We start from the raw sequence: 16562 nt of genomic DNA on the forward strand, positions 1-16562 counted from the left end.
TTATTGAACAAAAACTATTATCCAGATAACTGTATTGTTGAATGTATTAATGTATCAATGATAAATTTCAACCAAATGCAACAATGACGTGTCTTTACTGGGTTTGGTCAAACACTGGGATTCATAGCAATACAAGAATAAATTAAAGGGGCGCAATTAGTAACCATATGAATACCTACTACCTGTCGATACACTTTATCGCCGAAAGGAACATATATGTTGTAGAGAAGAAAATGTATTGCTTCAATCATATCTTTATATTTCAATTATCAGTGTATCTGGCATGCTTTCCTTTTCCGTTACAAAAAAGGCTTTAAACCAGTTACAGAGTAAGATTTTTTAAAAACCATTTAATCAAATATGAAATTATGTTTGAGTGAAAGTGTAGTGTACAGAGTATACAAATCATAATTGTCAACATAATTAAAAGGACCGCACAAAGCAGATATCTTATCTAAAACTTCATAAGAATTTCAACACTCCAAAAAAAATTCAGGTCATAATATTCATAAGCTTTATTACAAATAATAACAAGTTCTTTGATAGTAGTAAGCTAAGGAAGGTAGTAGAACACTTACTAGAATCAGAGATGAAACGAAATTTCAATGGCGGTTTGTGTAATTTATGTAAACAGAACAAAGCTAGGATTTTCAAATGTTCGGAAGAGGCTTTAAGCTTGGTCGTGGCAGTGATTAGGCTGGATATAAACATAAGTTATGACATAACCTTATTGACTATATACCACATTGATTCTGTTACATACCTTCTATCAGTAAAATTAGACTCTCATTACTGATAACCTTAAAAAGTGGTGGGGTTTATATTTAGGACTCAAACTTGACTATGCTATATACATGTTTTATTACAAACCTTTGATATGGTTTTAGTTGCAAGACAGGACTACGATTACTCATTTGTGTGTCACTCCTTAAAGCAGTTCTAATCTTTGTCTGCATGTTTAATTCTTTAACGGGATTTGTAGTTTGCTTAAGAGTTGAATTTACCCAATACTTTCCTCTAAATCTACAACAATATATATGACTAGTTAGTAATACTAACTAAAAAACTATTGTACATGTAATAAGATGTGGTGAAATGTGCAGAGCTACATGTACATGTACTAATTTATCTTCAGAATTTTACTGGAACATATATTTAAATATGCAGTCATGAAGAGTCCAAAATACGCCAGGAGTAATGTCGGTTCAGTTACCCACCGTCGGCCACCGTATACAGACGACTTACCAGCATATGTGAGTGACAGACCTAAAACTTTCGTGGTCAACACGAACAACCGTAACAAGAAAGAAACTCATTTGGTGACTTTTTATTTTCCTATATCGGGAACACCGGAGTTTTTGTTACTCACTAGAAGAGGCACCAAAGACATACCAGCTCAACCTGATCGGGCGAGATATATTAAGATTATCGTCTCTAAAGGAGAATTCGATTTGGTACAATTATTTTCTGGTGACTTTGAGGTAAATCGGTTTTTCATATACGATTTCCTCGATATCTTCGTTCAAAAGCCCTGTCGATTGAAGTATCGGCAGAGACATTTCCCGAGCGTACGTGTCGATCACAAAGTCCAAGCTCAAGAAGACCCGTCTCGTTGGTGTCTGAAATTGTGGAACGAACGAAAACTCTAGCAGTGCACATTCCTATTCACCGTGCAATGTGTAGCTTTTGTTGAGTGGAAACCCTAATTCGCCACCGCTGATTTTTTTTTAATTGAATAATCCAAATTTAGGGACATGCTCTTGTTTAATGAACGTATCTATAATGCCGACAAGTTCTGAGGTTGCAGGCGTGCATTCGGTTTGACTCATGGAATCTGCATGGTTCTACGTCATACTGTGATATTTTTATCCAAATATAGTCAACAGGCTTCCGTCTTGATTCATCTTTTTACTTCCGGTGACGTCAGTATGCCCAATATATTATTGTGAGCGGGGCATGCCCATATAAGGGTGCGCTCTAGTGTCCTGGGTTTTTAGGTGTTTTTTTTTTGGGGGGGGGGCGGCAAAACTGAACCGACAATAATACTTGCAACCCTTAATTTTATGCTTTGAATAAGGAGATTATCAAGAACATCAAGCTCTTTATGAACAAGACATTTTTGACTAGCAACACCTTGGACCACGACCAGTGGGAAATCTAGACTTATTGTCAATATATGGCCTTTCCTACAATCACTTTTTCAATGTTTGTTTTCTTTAAACAAGGAAACTAATAATTATATTTTCAGATAAAAAAATCTGGTATATATAGTAAAACCAAAAATGAATAAAATTTAAAAAAAAGTTCTACATAGTTAATGCCTTAATATTTTTCCGGAAATAGAAAACTTTTATATTTCAGCCAAGAGGAGCTTTGTGAAAATTTGGTTCAGATGTTGCTATCTGAATAAAATTTTACAAATTATAATTGATTTTTCTATTGGCTGTATACCTTTATAGTACTAGACATTTATCTGTAAATGAATGCAGGCTAGTTCGTGGCAAAAAAAATCCAAAGGAAACCGCAAACATTAACAATTTTAAAACTAAGTTACTGCGCAAAGTCAAATGGACCATATCTTGATGGTCTGTAAACATTGAATATCAAAAAGTAAAATCACAAAAATACTGAAAACAGAGGAAAATCAATACGGAAAGTTCATAATCACATGGCAAAATCAAATAACAAAACGCATCAAAAACGAATAGACAAGAACTGTCATAATCCTGACTTGGTACAGGCATTTTCAAATGTAGAAAATGGAGGATTAAACCTGGTTCTATAGCGCTAACCCTCTCTCTTTAATAACAGTCTCATCCAATTCCGGTATATTTACATGATGCGACCAGATCTCAAATAAATGTTAAAAAAAACACGAGATAATCTCTGCTTTAAATTGTACAAACAAATAATAAAAATCAACTGAACACTTTCTTTGCCGAAATTTTTATTCTGCACATTCACAACTTTTATTTTATTTTTTATCAATTGATAATATCTGCTATTTTCCAGTAAACAAATATTTTGTTTAATTAGTACCGATCATCAAGTTATTTATTTTGTACTGCTTTTCAAATCTATATAATTACTTGTCTTATAAATACACCATGTTGTTTTCCTTCTTTCTTTCCTTCTGATTTTAAATTGTTGTGTCATCAGTACTGTAGTAGGTTTTATTTCAATGCAAGTTTAATGCAAATGGGCGGCTATTTAAATCTTTAACCAATAATAGAGAATTTGAGAACACCAAATGTTACACATGATTTAAGCAGTAACTAGTAAGAATCAATCAAATCAGTTTTTTGGAGTTAGGACCTTTTTCAAATTCTGCATCAAATCTCTATTCTTCACAGATGCAATTATTATGCAGCAATATATTCCTGACTATAATTTAACCAGTAACCTGCTTCTTATAATAATTACAGGTCTTCAATGAATGACCAGAATCTAGTATTATGAATGTGTATTAAACATATTGGAACTGCAAATGGTTTTTATAAATTTTCTGTTTACAAAAACTTTGAATTTTTCGAAAAACTGAGGATTTTCTTACCCCAGGAGTAGATTACCTTAGCCGTATTTGGCAAAACTTTTTGGAATTTTGGATCCTCAATGCTCTTCAACTTTGTATTTGTTTGGCTTTATAACTATTTTGATCTGAGCGTCACTGATGAGTCTTATGTAGACGAAACGCGCGTCTGGCGTATAAATTTATAATCCTGGTACTTTTGATAACTATATACTGCTTTCTTTAAGCACTTCGCTCTTAAATAAATTAGAAGAAACTGGGGTTCAATCATAACTACGAACCATAAACAGACCTCTTCCAGTAATTGATTATTTATATGAAATGAAAATGGTGTGCACTTCATATTTGAAACTACAATAAGTTCAGAAACTATTACATGAATTTATAATATCATTGCCATTTTGATGAGCAGACAAAGAGGTAAGATTAACTATCGTGATTACAGAAACCGCATACATATTTCTTTTAAAACATGAGTTCTGATTATTGCGATACTCAACCATTTAAATCATAAGTGTTTATATAAACCTGACTATAATTTTTGAATTTACAGTATTTGCTACCTTTACATTAATATTGCATGAAAAAAACATCTGAATATTTTGATGAATATTAGCTAAACTCCAATTTTTTAACAATAATCAAGACTAGGTAATACTATGTACAATGTTTCTGGTGATAGCAAGTATGAAAAAAATAGAATATACTTGCAAAATGAAATAAAAAGTGTTTATAAACAGTAAGTCAGTTGGAAAAAAACCCAGTTATTACGAATAAAAAGTGTATAAGTTGGCAACTATTAGGTAAGAGCATTTGAAAAAAAACCCGATATATACAGCAATCATATTGCTTACTGTTCTTCAACTCAAAGTTAGAAGATGAGTATTCAATGGTAACTATGAAATAATAATAACTCTGATGTCTTAAAATTGAATCTGCTATGCTTTTAGGACCTTATTTTTAGTTTTCTTACTTCATATCCATGTAGTCTGTGCCTTGTGTAATCGTTACATTTATATCTGCCTGATCCATTTCCCAATGTAGACCACGGTTCAGTAATTGAACCTTTTCCATGATGTGACTGTTAACTTCATCAGTCACATTCACATACGATTTGTTAACAGCACCATGATTGCTATATACACCCCTTTCACCTTGCCATATTCCTAGATATTCATGACCATTTTTATTTAACAAGTCATGTCGAACTGTGGCGGTAGGTCTTTCAATATCACTGTACTGACAGTCAGCACCACAAGGACCAGTACCAATTTTCCATGCTGTCAGTACTTTGATTTTTGCCTTCAATACAATAATGCTGATATGAACAGTGTTTTACATAGTAATCTTTAATTTGAAATTTTTGTTCAGTGGATATTTTTACAATAATTATTAAAATAAATCCAACTACGGATGTAAATTTATAAAACAGCAAAAAAAAGGCGATAATACATCTTCAGTTCGTCATTGGTGCTAAAGCTCATTCTCTAAATAAGTAGAGTTAACTCTACTTAAACTTAAGCCACAACCAAGGGATCTGGATCTTTGAATAATGTTTACTTTGGCAAAACCATAGGTTTTGTCACCAACAAAGTAAAACATAACTACATTTGTATTTTTTTCAAACGGGATATATAAATTCTACCACTGCATCGAGTGTAATACGATATTTATCCACTCGAGACAGTTAAAATTTCAAATTTAAAACGCGAGGCTTGCCCGAGCGATTTAAATATTTAAAATTTAACTGTCGAGAGTGGATAAATATTGTATTACACGAGATTTGGTGGTGGAATCTGTTTCTCTAATGATTTTCTAACATTATGCAGGCAAACTTATTCCTTCTTTACGAATGATCTGCAAAAAGATGTGTTCTTTCTATGTGATGTCATCAGCCTTTTTTCATGCCGTCACAATAGGAATTTCAGAGAAAAGCATTGACCTTGCGTGCATTTTTAGAATGAAGCGCTTCCGCGCAATATAAAAAATGTACTTCGGTCATCGCTGGTACACCCTAAAAAATTTACCAAAAAAAAAGCATTCAATTATTAAAAAAATAAATCATTCTACTAATTTTGTATGTTAAAAAACTTACAGCAGCAGTTACATATTTACATACATCATTGTGGAAGAAAAAATACCTGTTCCGTTGTTATATCATCACTATAAGAATTGAAACTATTACCAAAAAATCTGTTCCTGATTTCTCAATTTCAAAGCTCATTGATCCACCAAACATCTCTGCATTTTTCGTTGAAACTCTATTGTTCAGTAGGATAACAAGCCAAACATATATAAAGGTTATCCTACAAAAAAAGCTTGCAATGATTATTTGTGTATCATGTTATGTGAAAAAAGTTTTTCTGCTACCATGATCATCTATTCAAACTTAGATTTACCATCATTATTAACATTTTTTTTTAGATTTAGCCAAGAGAAACCCATTTTACAGCCATTCCGATCAACCTTTCTAGAAATAATGCATACCGTATTTTATTAATATTTACATCTTTTATTAATCACTATTGGTAGAATTGAATACATTATACTAGTACTCATTAGTGTCCATCTCATTGCATCAAACATTAAAAAAAAACTTAGAAATTGATCACAAAAAATATTCATTCATTATATTTAATACCTTATGCTATTACTTGCACTTTTTTTTATTTTCCACATAAATCACGTCAACATTATTTTCATGATTTACTCCGGTTTAAAATGAAATTTAATGAAATTAAATTATAAGGAATGACTGTAATACTTTTTCTGTCTATGAAATAATAACATAAAAAAGTGATGCACACGGAATAACCCGCGTATAGCGTTTTATTTCAAATTGTGCCAATATTTTTTTATAGTAATTTCTGAAAATTGAACTTTCTAAATTGCATTTTAAACCGGAGCAAATCATGAACAAAAAAAGTTATGTCTATGAGCTAATAGAAAAAAATACTGTCAGCCAATCTGTAGACGCGTAACATCCAAACTTTAATTATTTAAGGAATCATTGACTGTGATATGTTTTCTGTCTATTCGAAATAACATAAAAAATGTGGTGCAGACAGAAGTGTGCACCACATTTTTTTTAATGTTATTACGAATAGACAGAAAGAATAGTACAGTCGTTTCTTATGATTTAATTCTAAATTCCATTTTAAACTGGAGGATTTTTTTTTGATCGGTTATTCATTTTTGTAAACTGAGAGGACAGATTATTCATTTTCTGCACTACTGAAGCAAGATTTTTCATTTTCATTAAAACAAGGGACTGATTATTCATTTTTTACCACTATATTTATGATATTCTAAAACATACAATTTTTTAGATATTTGTTATATATGAATAATTAGATATAGGAAGATGGAGTGTGAGTGACAATGAGACAACTCTCCATCCAAATAACAATTTAAAAAAAAAGGTAAACCATTAATACATGTATAGCCAAGTCATTGTGTACCATTTAATCAGAATAGATCATTATCCCCTACAGATATTTTAAGATTCAAGGTTTCATTCATAACCTCAGACACATACATACTTGTGTACAAAAGGACAATATATACAAACATTTTAAGATTATGCATAGCGAGACAGGACAAACGAAACACAAATACATAGTAATCAGTATATTATAAAAGACAATTGGTATAATTAGATTAAGTATTTTATAATTTTCTTCATGACATGAATCCTTATATTCCCAAGCAATATACATGTATTGCATACATACATAGTATTAAACATGTTAAATTTTATTTATTTTGGTTTATTAACCTAGCCTCTTTCAAAAGTATTGTCAAACATATTTTTTTTAAGGGTTTTGGAACCGCTGAAGGCCCAAGAAGCTATAGAAATGCTGAGTTATTTATTTTCAATACATTGCAAGTCAGGTAATTTATTTTCTAACTACCACAGAACAAACCATTTACTTTTGTAATTATCAAGGCTGAGTTATTTATTTCCAAAATCCTCCTGCCCATCCCCCCCCCCCCCCCCCCCCCCCGAATATCAAATGGTCGTCTTTGTCTCCACATGTAATGCTCAAATAGTTATCAAAGGTACCAGGATAATAATTTAGTACGCCAGACGCGCGTTTCGTCTACATAAGACTCAGTCTATGGAAGAAGCGTATCGATAAAAACTTTTCTTATATCAATGAGCGATATTGTCTAATATCAATTGTAAACAAGCAGACATTTCATGCGGAAAATGTTGTTTTTGGCAACGAAAAATTAAATAAATACTAACTGTTAAACTTATTGTTCAAATATAAACAACAATTGAGTCTAAATATACTTTCAGAAGTTAGCTAAACGCTAACGTTTATATCCGTGTAAAATTTGAAGTGCTGTGTTTTTCTTATATACATAAATAAGCAATGCGACACTTTTAAAATATCAATGCGATACTTTTAAAATATCATAGCGTTGTTTTTGTTATATCAATATTAGCACTTATTAGTATCAATATTTGACTGTTGTACCCATATTTTTACAATTTTACCCATTATGTCTGTTTTGTTTACGCAACGTTGTAAATATGACAGAATTTGATGAGACTGTCATACACGTGAGAGGTTAAGCGCTATAAAACCAGGTTCAATCATCCATTTTCAAAATGTAAAATTGCCAGTACCGATGTGGTTAAATAAACAATATCGTAATCAAATAGCTATAGGTATCAAATTATTGTACACATACTATATAACATTAATTTTTAGCAATTTTATAATGAACGCACCGAAATAATATATATCTGATATGCTCGCAATGCATGCATGTAAGACTTTCTTTATTGATAAAAATGAAACTAACTTGTGACAAAGATGAATCATACTGTTCTCGTTCAGATTGATTCGACAAAATCTGACCTGTACTTTTGAATCTCCCTTTTTTATACAAATAATACCGTTGGTTTTCCTGTTTGAATGGTTTAACACTAGTATTTTTTTTTGTTCCTATATAGCGTGGTGCTTGCTGTGAGCCAAGGCTCCGTGTTTAAGGCCCTACTTTGATCTATAATGGTTTACTTGAAACAAATCATTATACTTTGTGGAAAGTTGTCTCATTCGAACTCATGCACCATCTTCTTATATCTATAAATCTTTAAAATATCCCTTTATAATTAACTGCTCTCCAGACCTCCAAAAACGTCATTTGGGTGCTGAATCTTTTGTACAGTGCAATATAAACTAGTACATTTCTTAAGCTTTAACGGTAACGACAGTTATGATGGTACAAGAACGATTACGTCAATAAAAATACCAAATAAACAGCACTGAAAGATCTAAATTTATAATTCTAGTATGACGTCGCTTTGTAAACAACACTGTGACAAAATTCTCGATAGATCTATACTTAGCGCAGACTCAGAGGTATACATAATAATTGCTGTTATGTACAATATACTTTCCGCGTAAATCTACATGCATTGGAACCTATTTGCAGACCCTTTGCCGATTTTATTGTTTTAAAAAGTGCAATTAAAAAAAACCAAACTCTTATTCTTATTTGGATGCATAATAAAAAGAAGTAATGCACTTGTAAGAGCTCGGAGAAATCAACAGGATAAAATTCGAATATCACGGCCCAATCCATGTGTAAATTTCCAACAATCTATGGCTTCCCTGAATTATTTCTAAAATATAGAAAATATGTATACACATTTGGATTCGAGCGTCACTGATGAGTCTTTTGTAGACAAAACGCGCGCTTGGCGTTTACATCTTATCTATTTGTTTTCTAAACATTTTTTTTTAGCATTCATTGTAGAAATGAATTTATAACAATCGATACGGATTGTTATTTTGCACTAAGAAATGTAAGCGTAATTATATAATTATATGATCGGTTACTAGTCAAAAACTAAGGTCAAATCTCTGGCAACAATACAGCGGAATGTCCTCGCTGTTGTCGCGATGTAAAACATTTACGGTATCAATTTTCCTGCACCAGATGCGCATCTCGACAATACACGTCTCTTCAGCGATGCTCGTAGCCAAAATATTTGAAATCCAAAGCTTATATAAAAGATGAAGAGCTATAATTCAAAAGGTTCAAAAAGTATAGCCAAATCCGTGAAAGGAATCAGAGCTTTGCATGAGGGAGATACATTCCATAATTTATAATAATTTCTAAAAATTTGCTACAGAAAACTTAAATAACACAAAAAATCCGTATTTACATGCCAGTACCAGTACCAAGGAACTGGCTACTAGGCTGGTGATACCCCCGGGAACTAACAGTCAACCAGCAGAGACATCGACCCAGTGGAAGTAATAACATTAACGGTCCCAATTGTCATGCACTAGATACGCATTTCGACAATACAGTGTCTTTGAAGTGATGCTCGTTGCCAAAATATTTGAAATCCAAAGCTTATATAAAAGAGGGAGAGCTATAATCCAAGGTCCTAAATATATAGCTAAATTTGTAAATAAGCGTCCATGTTGATAATAAATACAGTTTCTGTTTCACAAGATTTTTGATTTTCGTTCGATCTGAAGTTTTTCAATTTATAGTCTGAGGCTACTCAGTTGGTTTCTTCAAAGATCGGGACAACAGCGTTTGTACATTTTAATTTGTTTGGAATATTTATTTTACCATTTGAATATGCATTGCTGTATTGAATTTGATTGTTTGAATGAATGTTTTTTTTCTTCTTTTAAGTAATGATTTTTTTTTTATTTCGATATTACGTACCCATGTGGATAGGCTATAGGAGTGTGACCTCAAGGGCGGATTTAGTCGTTTCTAAAAGGTGGGTTTCAAACCCAGGATAAAGGGGGTTCAACCATATATCCCCATTCAAATGCATTGATCGGCCAAAAAAGGGGGTTTCAACCCCCCGCCCCCCTCCGGATCCGCCACTGGACCTTTATTAGAATCGAATAGGTCGGTAGACTATTTACAACCGCATTTGAATTCCGCCATTGCATCATCACTTCAAATAGAATTTGTCGGTTAAAGCATGTGATTGCAAAACAATAGACTGAACAGGTTGTTAACACTTTCAAATATCAATAGGGTCAAGCAACATTTTAAAAATGATAAGATCGTGTAAGCGTTAATTTTGTTACAGAAACGAAATTTTAGTGATATTGATCCTCAAACATTAAGCCGGTCATGAAATAAGTTTGTGAATTATGTTTGCGGTTCTTTTGACATGCATTGTGACGTATCATCGTATTAACTTTCTATATTAGAAAACTATAGCAGTTATATTAGAAAAGTATCGCATTCATAATTTTTTGATATTAAAAAAATATCGCTATGATATAAGACAAACATCGCATTGATATTTTAAAATATAGCAGTATCTTTGACTTATAGGCGATTTTGGCTTATCCAACAATCTAATTCATCTCGATTGCATTCCACATAATTTGCTACATGACATTAATTAAATTTGTACATCTGCAAATGATAAATCGTGCATTTATGTCTCATTTATTCAACAATTCAATTTTCTCGTTTAAATACATCTTGCTTGGTATAACTTAAAATAATTCATGGAAATTATACAGCAGACGTATGTCTTGTTAAATGTCAGCCTGGTTTAAGAAAAGAATTATTACTTTATACCGAGAAATCTTCGTTCCTTCATAAAAATGTAAACATTCGTCTCAGATTTCCCACAATGCAACTCGTTGATATAAGACAATATCGCTCATTGATATAAGACAATATCGCTCATTGATATAAGAAAAGTTTTTATCGTATCGCACCTTCCATAGACTGAGACTCGTCAGTGACGCTCATATCAAAATATTAATTAAGCCAAACAAGTAAAAAGTTGAAGAGCATTAAAAATCCCAAATTCCAAAAAGTTTTGCAAATACGGCTAAGGTAACATATGACTGGGATAAGAAAATCCTTAGTTTTTCGAAAACTAGCCTTGACTTGAAACGTTTGTTACTTTATTTTTCCCGTCCTTTCCTTGTTAGTAAGAAACCTTCATCCACAATACTATCATCCTGTCTGCGAATCCATATTGTATTTTGAAAACGTCCCAATATTTAATTAAGTCATATTTTTACGTGCGGTAAATAGTATAAAAGTTTCCGTACAAGGCATAGGAAATTACCAGCGTATATTTTTTTATATTGTTACTCATAATGTATACGTTTCAAGTTTATTAACTTCTGTTACAGTTTTTTGGTTCTGATATCAATAATAATATTATATTTAAATGACATGCAAGAACAATTTATGGATAAAATAATTGCTGTTTCTAATATAAAGCGGTACAAAAAATGTACAAGTAATGTTGGTTTTGATAATTGTATTAGGTTCAGTAAAGTAATTTTCGATATGTTCTGTTCGTTCGTTTTTCAATTTCCATTACTCAATTCAGTCTTGAATTATGTGTTTCTTGCAATCCACATTACTTTGTGAAGAAAGTTGAGAGATAAACAAATTTCACACTCTTTTTTTTTTGCAAAATATATGATCTTCACATAAATTGACTACCATTTCTTAAAATAATGATTTTTGTAGGATTTTCTTAATTCATAACTCACCTGGGACTCCAAAAGGGCTCCATTGCCTTTGAGAGCACAAACAATTGAATCCTTTATGTTTCTGTATTCAAGATGAATATATGATATAGATATACTTTAGCTCTATGTCTCTCTTGATATAGATCAAAGATTTCCTTATAGATTTATATGGATAGATTTTTTTAGCTTTCTTATTGGCCAGATATTCAAATTCCTGTAACTCTGTAATTATTAAAATCTTAATCCCAATAAAGGCCATCGCTCAATAATAACAGATCAATTGTATTTGTAGATACTAACTGGATTTAAATCTGTTTTGATTAACACTGTGTCAAAGTTGATAATCGGAGAAGTAACGACAAGTAAACATTCATACAATCAGTGAGGCAAATATTTTACCGTATTTATTTATTAAGGCTAGTACACAACGTATGCCACGAATGGAGCAATGACTCAGACTGTATATATCCGGGATTCTGTCTGAGTACGTGATTGTAAAGAGGCTTTGGTGACAATCGAGTTCCTTAAGTTTTGAATGTCCTTGAAGTCTTCTTTGAAATGTTGTTTGTCTTTTCTGTATTTGTTTGTCTATGGTGTATCTCAAACTTGTACTTTTTTTTGTATTGTCTACCGGTAGAAATACCTGACAGACATTGACTTCTTGTGATTTGCTCTTTTTTCACTGTACAAGTTCACGGGTAGTAAGGTTGTCATATCGAGGAGCGTTTAGTACAGTGATTTTGTCATAGTTTGGATAAGTTTGACATGGTTAATTTATGTTGCTTCCCCAAACTATTGCCTCAGAACTATTCATACGAGCAGATAAAAAGCAAATAAGATGCTTGAATCTGTATTGGAGGTCAAACGATCTATATTGGAATTGTTGTTTCACGAAATTAACGCAGAATAAGCAAGATATCGGAATTGCTATGGTTCGGTTAAGCGATTGACATGGTTCGGTTAAGAGTCTAGAAAATCGTCATGGTTTTGGTCAAGATTGTCATGGTTTAGATCGAAATAAATATATATGTGTTTCACTTTAAGACTGAAAATTTGATTGATAGCGCCTGTTATTGAACGAAGTTACACTATATATTAACTGCCTGAGAAGAAAAAAGCTTTAACCAAATTTAGTGGGTGTAATCGTAAAAGCGTAAATTAAACATATCATGTTACTTTTCGTAAGTTTTCTACAATATAAATTTAAAATTCACTGCTCTTTTAAACTAGCTTTCGATAAAATTTTACAAAAAAAAGACAAAGCGTTGCTTCTGTTTCACATATAATCTTTTCTCCATATGTCTATGCTCGACTCTGACAGGGATATCATGAGCGGCATCACTAGTGAAATAGCTGAAGACTTCTACTCAAAAGTGGCAGCCAGTCAAAAAGTATTTTTTGTTTTTCCTTTTCTTTTCTAGAAAACTATACATTTGTTGGTTTTTCTTTATTTTAAATTTTGAACCAGTTTATGATGAATAAAAGGAGATGTAGGGTTATAAGTCCATGATACAGTAACCCAAATACAAAACTAACCAAAAGATATTAAGAGGACATCATAAGTCTTTAACCATTTACGAAACCAAATAGTTACGCGTAGAATGGACAACAGTTTTAAAACTTATTGGTTTTAAAATTATAATAGGTGAAATTACAATAAAAAGTACTTTCAAAGTTCGAATTTAAAATATGAAAGATCACAACTCCAACTTTTGGATTTCAGCCGATATAATGTTCAAGTTTATCAATTATTATTACGAATCAATAAAAATCTTTGTAACATTGTATGAATGCATCGTGTATATAATATCCTGAAATTATTCAAAATATTTGACTTTTTATGTAATATAGTTTCTATACTTTGTGGTATATTAATAAACTTGATTGAAAAAAGGATTGAAAACCAAACCACACAAAAATGAATTCTTCAACCAGTCAAAGAAGACATGACTTGTGCAAACTATGTATCTGCCTGTTTCTATAAAATGGGTAAATAAATTGGACAGAGACAGCCAGAGATCTGAAACCATCAAAATAGTCTCAGTATAGCGTAAATCAGTAAGGTATAACATAGGATAACATGTCGCGTCACTAGGTTCTGGACATTTTTGGTGTGTCGCAACTTCGGAATTCAGTGAATATGTTTTTGAAATCAAATGTGTAAAACCCTTCCTTTCACAATAGTTAGCGCTTATGAATGCCTCGGTTTGGTGTCTGTGTTGAAAACTTATATTTTCATGATTTCGTAGTTTATAAATTCTTTTCATTTTCTGTAACTAAATACGTTTAGCATAAAAACAACGCAGTCAAATTCATATTTTTTTTTGGTGTTTGTTATTTATTTGTATACACGATAAGGTCCCAAATTTTACACAAATGCATTGGATTGGACTCATACAATTTTTCAGAGGCAACTTGCATCTATTTCTCCTTCAGACGGGTCATTTGAACCTGTTGATGATACTGATTCATTTATAGCATTCATAAAATTTAAATGATATATTGTCTCATTTTTCAGATAATGAAATTTTTAGATATCATAACATGCTCTTTTATGGTACTGACGATGATTCCTTGAGCACCATGTGCAAATCCATCATATGGGTTCACGATTGCACTTTTACGTTTAGCAGTAGATCTTCGGGGTTGGTCAAACATTGAATGGCTACTGAAATAAATAAACTTAGTATTGTTTAATAAGTTCTTAGGATTCAAGTTTATAATATGGCTGCGACAATAAACGATTTAAAAATTAAGAAACAAATATTAAAAAATAGGATCCTCTAAATATTGTTTCATATAATGCTATTCAATGAAACTACAGTGTTAAATATATATCGTTATTTATTGCTAGACATAATCCAAAGATGCTCACAATATTGGCAGCATAATTCCACCCTGAAATTTAAAAAAAGCTATCTAAGAATCATGACTTTTTATTATTTGTTATTAGTTTGAAAGTATGCCCCACTAAATATCTGTACTTTATTTGTGTTTTTGGTGTTTCTGTTACTTGATTTTCTTTGTTAAACCCGATCTGGTGAGTTTTACATGTGTGGCATGGTTAAGGCGAAGAAGAGGTTGGGGAGCCCGCAAACATGTTTTACTCCGCAATATTTTTTTTATATTGTCTCAAGTTAAGTGTCTGTAATACCGTGAATATCGAATGTAACTGTGTATCATATTTTGCTATTTATTTTGGACAGAAATTAGGCTGATGGTTTTCTAATTGGAATTCTTATACATTGAATTTTGTCGTAGCCTTTTATATCTTGCTAAGAAATATGGTTTTGCTCATTGTTGAATGTTGAAGGCCTCTTGATAACAAATAGCTGCTAACATCTATGTCATTTGATCTCAGGTGGATAGTTTTATCATTGCCAATCATATTGCATCTACTTATAATATATTACTTCATTGTATGTGCGTTTTTATGTCATTTTGTGTTTCAATTGGAACGATTTTTGTCAATTTTGATAGTTACTGTAACTCTTCATTATACACGACAAGAATTACATAACTGAACCATGTCAAACATGAACTTAACCATGACACGAATTAACCAAACCATGACACAGATATTTCAGAAATTTTGAATTGATTGCAAAAGTATGTATTTTTCAGAATAATTGACCGCAGTGTTATATCACGAAGATATATGTGATGTAACAGACTGTAAGAAAATATTTTTTTTTATGCACGATAAACCAATAAGCAAGTTTTAAATTTTGACATACGCAAGCTTTGTTCTGTGTTAAATCATTAACCATATGATACAACTTGTGATGTACTAACATATTAACTTTATACAAAGGTACTTACCAGCTTGAATTAATGATCAGAAGTTTCGTTTACAAAATATTCCAATGTTTACATTTTTGCATTGATTTTCATCAAAAAGACTTAACACCGTCATGTCAAACTTATCCAAACTATGACAAAATCACTGTACTAAACGCTCCTCGATATGACGACCTTACTACCCGTGAAGTTTACGAGGAGGATTGGGTGCCATAAAATATGCTTAACCCCGCCACATTCTATTTCATGTGTATGTGCCTAGGACAGGAGCCTGTCATTCAGTTGCTGTAGTTTGTTGTTGTTTACATATTGATTTTCGTTCATTGTTTTATTTATACATCACTTTTCTCGTTTTTTGAATTTTAATTTTACGGACTGTGACAATTTGTTATTAATAATGCATGCTGGCATGCATATAGACATAATAAAGGACTTAAAACTATTGTTTGTTTTCAATATAACCTTTTTCGTATGAGCAAAACGGGCTAATTGTTAAACCAGTATTCAATTTTATAAAGAGATCAAAACGATTCCTCGTTGTACAGTATCAACATAGGTAAAGCACACATCGTCATCATTATCATCATCATCCTAATCTCTATCGTTCTTTTCTCATTCCCACTCCTTTTTTCAGTATAGTTTTAAATTAGTAAATATTTATGGTGTTTATATTAGATAAGTATAGATTATTACATGGCATTTTTTTTATATCAAACCCTTTATCGGCC

General features: G+C 31.8%; 1 protein-coding gene across 1 annotated transcript; it reads right to left on the reverse strand.

The window, feature by feature from the left end:
• Window positions 1-824: 824 nt before the first annotated feature.
• LOC134710871 (uncharacterized) lies at window positions 825-5653 on the reverse strand. The gene is made up of 3 exons (XM_063571282.1): window positions 5649-5653; window positions 4503-4847; window positions 825-1023 (listed from the first exon to the last, which is right to left on the reverse strand). The coding sequence occupies exons 1-3, from the start codon at window positions 5651-5653 to the stop codon at window positions 825-827; spliced, it is 549 nt and encodes a 182-aa protein (XP_063427352.1).
• Window positions 5654-16562: the final 10909 nt, after the last annotated feature.

Source organism: Mytilus trossulus, chromosome 3 (assembly GCF_036588685.1).
Source record: "Mytilus trossulus isolate FHL-02 chromosome 3, PNRI_Mtr1.1.1.hap1, whole genome shotgun sequence".
NCBI classification, from domain to species: Eukaryota; Metazoa; Mollusca; class Bivalvia; order Mytilida; family Mytilidae; genus Mytilus; species Mytilus trossulus.